The sequence below is a fragment of the Aptenodytes patagonicus genome, chromosome 8 (genome assembly GCF_965638725.1).
Source record: "Aptenodytes patagonicus chromosome 8, bAptPat1.pri.cur, whole genome shotgun sequence".
Classification (NCBI taxonomy): domain Eukaryota; kingdom Metazoa; phylum Chordata; class Aves; order Sphenisciformes; family Spheniscidae; genus Aptenodytes; species Aptenodytes patagonicus.
In genome coordinates, this window is record NC_134956.1 from 17,248,550 (window position 1) to 17,256,258 (window position 7,709).

The following is a 7,709-nucleotide window of genomic DNA, read 5'->3' on the forward strand; positions in this document are numbered from 1 at the left end:
CAGAGAGAAGCGTCCAGCCAGTGAAATCCCTGCTTATGAGAAAACACCAACCCTCTTACTTGCACGTGACTATGAATGTAGGGGTTTGGCAGGTAAATAAAAGATATCCAAGACAAAAAACATCCTGCAAAAATCCTGCAGCCATCCTAGACTGGGAAGCATGACCAGTAACTAGGAGGGAGGCGTGCCTGTCCACACACACGTGCACTAGCCTGGGTGAACACGCTCACCCAAGAGAGCTCCTGGACCAGATAGGGGCCAGTCGAGACCTCCCAGGGGAGCAACTGGGACAGGCACCCCGGGGTGCTCAAGGCACCAGGGCACACAGAAAGGTCAGCCCCGCTAGGAGCTTCTGCTCCTCCCTTTGCCAACATCCCCCCGCACAGAAGGGCACCAGGACGGCAGGAAGGGCTGCCAGGAAGCCTGCCTTCAGCTTTCCTCGGGCCATGCCCCTGCCCCGGGGTGCGGGCCGGCGCTGGGGTCACCGCTGCTGGGGAGCCCCCAGTCATCCCTTTGCAGCCCTCGTCGGCACCCCGGGGGCAGGAAGGGTGTCCATGCCCGGGTCCTGCGCCCGCTGACCTCCCCCCCGGGGTGCCGCTGGGTGGCAGTTTTTCCCCCCAAAACCCGCGGAGCAGGAGGGGTTCTCCCCGCTGCCGGAACCCGACGGAATAATAAAAGCGGGGTGGGAGAAACCCCCGACCGGGGCGAGCCGGAGCCGCCAGCCCCATCCCGCAGCCGGGGGGGCGGGGGGAAGGGGCCGTCCCCATCCCTCTGCCCACCCTTCCTCGCCCTGCTCCTCCTCCTCCTCCTCCGCGCTTCCGCCCCGGCGCGCCGCCGCTGGGCGCCCGGCGGGGCCGGGGCCGGAGCCGGGAGCGGGACGCGGGTCTCACCATCCCGGAGCAGAGGCTGATGACGGCGGTGTGCCGCGGGCGGGCGTTGACGTGCCCCCGGTAGAAGCAGTGCTTCACGTCGGCGTCGGCCGCCTCGGCGTAGAGGCGCCGCTGGTCGGCGGCGGGCTCTCCCAGGAGGCTGACGGTGAAGAGCGGGGCGATGAAGGCCGAGCTGGCCGTCAGGTTGAAGAGGAACTGCTGCCCGAAGGCGGAGAGCCTGTAGTGCGCCTTGGGGGAGGCGGCGGCCGTCCAGGCGTCGGGGGCAGCGCTGGTGCTCCGCCGCCGCCGCCTGAAGTGGACATCGGTGGGGAAGGGCTCGCCAAACTCATTCACCCGGGTAGGAGTCACGATCTCGTACTCGCTGAGCTTCTCCAGCAGCTTGGCTGCAAGGGAGGAGAAGCACATGCCCCTGAGCGGGGAGGCCGAGCCGAGCCCCCCACCCCCCGGGGGGCGGCAGCCCAGCACCCCCCCCCGGCTCCCCCACCCCTCCCCGAGCACCCCCTTACCTTGCCTGGGGTGCAGCTTCTGCCTCCTCGCTCCTATCCTCAAGCCGTCGATGAAGAGCGTGGTGAGTGCCAGCGCCAGCGGCGCCAGCTGCATGGTGCTGCGCGCTGTCCTCAGAGGAGAGCAGCCTTCCCCCGCTTTCCTCGGGCTCTTCTTTAACTCTCTCCCCCCCCCCCCCTTTTTTTTTTCGCCCCTTTCTCCCCCCTCCCCGCCCCCCGGTGCGCTGCCGGGGGGAAGGCGCTGGCGCCGGGCGGCGTTAGGGGCGGGCGGGCCGGCGGGGCGCGGGGCGCCGGGGGCCGCGCATGGTGCGCGGGGACAGACGGGCCGGGACCGATGGGCCGGGACGGGGGAGCCGCCCGCCCGCCCGCCTGCCTGCTCTCCCTCGCTTTCCGCCTCTCCCCCCGTCGGGCTGGTGGACGGGGAGCTCCCGGGAGCCAATTTAAGGGGGCGGGCTCCATAGATCAAGCAGGAGAAAAGATCCCGCCCTGCAGGAGCAGGGACAGCCCTTCCTCCTCTACCCCCCTTTCCCCCCCCCCCGCTTCCAACATGTCACTTTCTTTCATTCCCGAGGAACGCCGGAATCGCAGGTTTTCGCCAAGAAAAGCCCTCGCTGTGGCTGGACGGGGCGGGCGGGCGGGCGGGGGGGGGCCGAGCCGCAGCCCCGCACCCCCAGCCCGGGCGGCCGCAGCCGCAGCCGCTCCCCGCCGGCTCCTTGGCAAAGTGGTTGTAAAAACGCAAAGTGGCCCGAGCAGAGCGGCACCGGCTGCTGCCTGATCTGCAAGGTCCCGCGGGGAAGAGCCACTTCGTCACTCACCGGGAGGAGAGCCGAGTTTTCCTACATAATTGATGTTTTTCCCTTTTTTTTTTTTTTTTAAAGACAGCTCGAAGAAGCGTACCAACAATCGAAGAATCCCCCGTGTGACGCTCTTCATAGCAGTTGCATTGCTCAGATATGAGGTGCTTAAAGCAACTTTTGTTTAGGGCTATGTTTATGTTGTGCAGTTTTCAGGCACCCTGAGGGAAAAGAAAGATTATTGCCTTATCTGAGTTTATTTTGTCTTGTTTTACAATTTGGAAGTTTTCTATAAAAAATTAAGACATCCTTTAAAGCTAAATGTAATTAAGCATTGACTTCTACCCTTCCCTCAAACCAAAATCCAAAACCTTGGTTTTGGTTTGTTTGTTTGTTTTTTTTCAAAATGGGGAAAGATGCAATGAAATTTAAAGCCCCTAGGCAAGGCAAAAGAAAATAGATGATTGGAAGTTCGGATTTGCACTTCCATAGGAAATTTCAAAGTTCTGTACTTTCTTCGCTCAACTTTGGGACAAAGAATAGAAATACCAATATTTTCTGCAGAAAGGGAAAGCTTTAAAAGAAAAAAATCAATTCAGAATCCACTTCTGGGCAGAATAACACCTCCTGGCTCTTCTAAACTAACTGGTGAAGCCTTACAAACCTCAACCATTAGCAGTAAATTATTAATTTTGTACAATGAATATAAAAGCCAAAGTAAGCAAAGCATTACCTGCAAAGCCACATGTCTAACTCCGCGGCCGGCTGGCCAGGGCTGGGAGGGCGGCCGGGCAGGCCCTCAGCTGAGCACAGTGCAGGAATCTCCACGCTGGTGGACACCCAAGTCAGCGCACCTTTAGGGCAAGGTGCAATGGCACATAGCCTCCCGGCATGGCATTGTGCCCACACTTATAAACCGCGTTTAATTTAAATCTAGGATGCTTACATAAGACAACTCACCCATATTGGCTTCGGGGGCTTGGCAAAGCCGGGATGCTTCCAGACTTGAGTTGGCTCGCATGCAGTCAGCTCCAACAACGGCATTGGGTCTTCTCAATGAAGAGAAGACATCTGCCTGATGTCCCCCAGTTCTGGGGAGCAGAGGTGTCTCCCTGCTTCCATTGTGGGTGTGTAGGAGCAGTGACGTGCCCATTCTGGTAGGTGTCATCTACTGCCAGGAGCAGCTCTTCCCAATAACCAAACGTGGTTGTATCTCCATGCACTCACCTGTTCATGAGTGAACCTGGACAAGATTTGCTTTTAATGCTGCAAAGGGCCTGCACAGTAACATCTTCCTATCCTAGCAGCTAATTGCTTGCTCATGCACACACATTAAGAAAGAAATCCTCAGAAGATAGACCAAACTATTCTAAAATAGAATCACAGAATCATTAAGGTTGGAAAAGACCTCTAAGATCATCGAGTCCAACCGTCAACCCAACACCACCACCCACTAAACCATGTCCCTAAGCGCCGCATCTACACGTCTTTTAAATACTTCCAGAGATGGTGACTCAACCACTTCCCTGGGCAGCCTGGTCCAATGTTTAACCACTCCTTCAGTAAAGAAATAACTTCAATCTGTGAAGCCTGCTGGGGCTTCCACGCAAACCCCTGGCTTGCATGGCCTTTCCTGGCTCAGCATGAAAAAGCGTGGCACCCCCCCTGTCCCACACTGAATTGTGTCGTGGTTGAGTCGGAAAAGCCACCGAGGTCCTTGGGCTGCTGGATGAACAAAAAGAGGAATCTTGTAACATCATCTCATAGCAGCCCAGGCTTCCCTCCAGGCATGTTTTCTTGCTCCAATTCTTTTCTTCGGGCTTTCTCTGTCTCATTGTCAAATAAATGACTTAACTCATAGCAGGAATAATATCTGCTCCCTGAGCTGTGGTGCTGCTCTGCAGGGCTAGCAGGAGCGCCCTGTACATTACTGAACCCCTGACGCTCTTCCAGCGCCTTCCCACAACTTCCACGTGTGCCCCAAACCTTTTGGACTTCACGGTGAGAGGGATACAGGGTGCTTGAGCTTTGGATATGGCCCCAGAAGTCGTGGCAGGGGAGGGGAAGGCCGTATCCTGTGCTCAGGTGGGTGCAGACACGTATCCCAGGAGTGCCGGGGCGAGCCGGCGCTGCCAGTTGGATGTGTTGAGCGATATCAAACTGCCGGTCAACAAAGGGGGAGTGAAGAAAAGTGAGCCGAGTTGCCTGAGGAAGGAGAGAGTGAAAAGCTGAGCATAGCATTAGAACTGAGTCAGAGGGGAGGGGAGGAGGCTTACGTGGAGCTAGTCCTGCCGGTGTCCTGGGGGAGAGGGGTGCAGCCTTTGCTCACCTCCTCGTCCTCGGATCAGGATGGTGTTGGGAAACAGGTCTGCTGCTCTTTTATCTGGGTTGCAGAGTGCCCCAGGGCAGCCGCCATCCCCGTTTCACAAGCGCCCCACATCCCACCGCTCCCAGCCTCAGCATCCCCTTGTGCCGGGAGCTGCCTTGCTCCTGTTCAGCTCACTGACACAGGAAAACCTATCAAAGCGTTGCTTTTTTTGCTTAGTTAGTTTTTTACAAGGTAACCAGTTAATTTGGCTCTGGGGTTTACTCGGGAGCCGGCACAGTGTGAGAAGTGGCAGCACGTACCTGTGACTTGGGTGGGTTGGACCCTTTTTGGCACTGCACTGAATGGAATGAGGCCGTATTGTAGAGGAGCATCCTCACAGGCTCACTCACTGATCTGAAACCTTGGCATGTACAGACATGAGGGTAGGCAAGACACAAAACCCCTCCATCTTTCAGAAGAGGGGAGCTGACCTATGGAGGGACTAACAAGGGCAGAGTTGGGACTGGATGAAGTGCTCCCGGGACCAAATCCTGGCTTTGCAATGGCACTAAATATGTTCTAGGAGCGTGGCATTACCTACTTACAATGCCATTTCTATCGATATACAGAAAAGTTGCATGTTGTGCAGCATTTTGAATCTTTATAGCTGGAGATTAGGAAGTGCAGAAGGAAAGCTCTAGCGTAAGTAAATAGATTATGTGGAGTTTAGAGAAACTAAGCTACAATCTTAAATTCAAATAACTTTCCTATTAGGAAGGATCTATTAATACTTACGCTATGGTAATTGTGCAGACTCCAAGTCCTCACCCAGTCAAAAGTAACCCCTAAAAGCCCATACCTACCCACGGAAAAATCCCCTTAAAACACTGGGAATTTTGCCTACGTAAATACTGAAAAGTTGAGCTGCAAATGCCTCTTCTATAAACTACAAAATGAGAACTTGATCACAACAGCAAAACTTCAGTGGGAAATTTAAGGCAGCGCACGCTGCTGCAGAATACACTCAAGGAATCCAAATTTCCTGCGGTTTTTGCACTGCTTTTCACCCTTGTTACCATTTCCTTTTCCCCATAGGTGAGGGCAATCCCCAGTCACTAATCTTTGTTCTTTGCCGCTCAGCCTCTCCGGGTAAGCGTCATCTTCCTTTATCTGCTGCATCCACTCGCTTGCCCAACGATTATCCCAGAAGGCAGACTGTTTCCCTTTGATGGTTGCTCTTCAATGCCACAAGATAACCGAAGACAGCAAACATTTTCTCCTCGTGTCTAATCTGTGTGGTCAGAAAGTGAAAGATTTCATTCCCTTCAAACAGACGACTGCTTGCTGGCTGGATTTCAGCCTCTCTTACTCATCTGCCTATGCTGGTAACAAGGATACCGCTCCGAGCTGCCTTTCTCTCAGTTTAGGAAGCTGTTCTTTCACATAAGGGCTTCTCTTTAAAGGAACATTTTCAGCAATTGTGTCAAGGCTGGATTTTTAAGTTGTTTTAAGCCTTTCCCATTTATTTGGAGGGGCTGAGACTTGCAGGTTCTTGGTGTATACTTAATTTTCAAACTTCTTGCCTGTGCCAAGCCAACTCTTTTTGATCCTGCTTAAAAGGATTTAAATATACAGTTTAACTCCTCTACGGTAGCCATTTAAGCTCCTGCTTCCTCTGTAGGGCTCTCTGTTCTTACCCCGAGCCGTGCCCCATGTAGCATGCTGGCTACCATCGAGGTCTGAATCGCTCGGTTGCTCTGCAGTTTGCTCCTCCAACCCATAGAAGACTGGAAAGTGGTATGTCCGATTCACAGCAATACCAGGACAGCACTTCTATCACTGCTGTCACAGCTTGCCCTCTGCGGACCCGCATCCTGGTCCCCATTTTAGGGTTGGTGGCAGAGGGAGACGTGAAATGATGTGCCTGGATGCTGCAGAGCAGAATTCAACTCTCGGTCCCATCCCAGTCCCCTGAATGCTGAGATGTGCACGTTGAAGTGACTAATTCAAGGTCACCCAAGCAAATAAGACCCAAGTGTCCTTCAGCTTGGTCCTGGGTCAAACCATGAACTCAAATGTCTTCCCATCCAGTGCACTGCAGCAGGAGCTGTGTCCTGTGGGAGCCATCCCTCTGCACAGAGGCGCAAGCTGGGTGCAGTGGAAACGGCAAGTATAACCCTGTCCTTGCAGACACCATCCCTGCTCCTTGCCTGGGTGGGGAGCCACCATTTGGGAACAGAAGGTGAAAGAGGAAAAGCAAACAAGTCTCTCATATTGCTCCGCTCACATGCAAGGAAACTGGCTCTCCGTTTGCCTTAGAAACAACTTTGACCCTGGAAAACAGATACATGAGTAGGAACTAGGGACTGGGTGGGAGGAACAGCAAAGCCCACGTAGACGCTGCAAATGTGTGGGATTTTCGGCTTCAGGTCAGCAGTGATGGACATAATGATCCCTTGAGGCTTTCCACTTAAAACTGCTAGTTCCAGCTCGCCCCTCCCCTGCTCCCAGCATTGCCGCAGACCATTTGCACACTGCTCCTTTTGCTTACACCTCTTATCTGCCTTGTGGAAAAGGCATGCTCAGAGTAGCCCAACTTCTGGGTCCCACTGCAGCCTGGCAGTTCCTTTGGCCTGACAAGCACTTGTAGACCTCATCCCCTACGCTTTTTACTACAGGTAGCAATCTGGGACGGGTCCTAAAGTAGCTGAGAAACACCTAATTCTGGATCTTCCCATTTTTGTGCAAATTAAGCCATCAAGCTAAGCAGTATATTGGGTTATCTTTTGTGTTTGACATGCTGTAAATCAAACGGGACCTGAATACACTCCTTTTGACTTGTGATATTATGTACATGTGCATCTATGCTGTGTTCCAGGTGCCTTTGCCAAAACATTAACAGTCGTACTAGGAGGACTAAACAGAGCAGATGTTCTGTAATCCCACACCAAAAGGCAACCTGGGAATATTGGAAGTTCTGCAGGTACAAAAAGCTTTACCCCTCGAGCCATGTACTTTTATTCATATAAACTAATTATCGTAACAGCCCTGCAAGGTATCACCATCACCTTATGAGGAGGAAACTGAAATGGTGGATTTGGCAAAGGACACGGAGTTGCGGAGCTCTGACCCTGTGATCAGTTCTACCCTCCCACTCGAGCTTGCATGCAGTGTAAGCGTACAATGTAATATTTCAGTGCAGGGATCATTACAC

At 53.7% G+C, this 7,709-nt stretch overlaps 1 protein-coding gene and 1 long non-coding RNA gene across 7 annotated transcripts in view; one reads left to right on the top strand and one right to left on the bottom strand.

Annotated features, from left to right (window-relative positions):
- The window catches only part of ADAMTS9 (ADAM metallopeptidase with thrombospondin type 1 motif 9), an 84,650-nt gene extending 83,113 nt beyond the window's left edge, over positions 1-1,537 (bottom strand). For all 6 annotated transcript variants that reach the window (XM_076346577.1, XM_076346579.1, XM_076346578.1 and 3 more), the window contains exons 1-2: positions 1,397-1,537; positions 891-1,273 (exon numbers count right to left, since the gene is read on the bottom strand). In XM_076346577.1, coding sequence (XP_076202692.1) covers positions 891-1,273; positions 1,397-1,490 — 477 coding nt within the window. In that variant the 5' untranslated portion in view covers positions 1,491-1,537. The remainder of the gene's footprint in view (positions 1-890; positions 1,274-1,396) is intronic.
- Positions 1,159-2,436, top strand: LOC143164236 (uncharacterized). The gene is made up of 2 exons (XR_012996037.1): positions 1,159-1,227; positions 2,272-2,436. It is a non-coding gene; the product is annotated as an uncharacterized LOC143164236 (long non-coding RNA).
- The last annotated feature ends 5,273 nt before the right edge of the window (positions 2,437-7,709 follow it).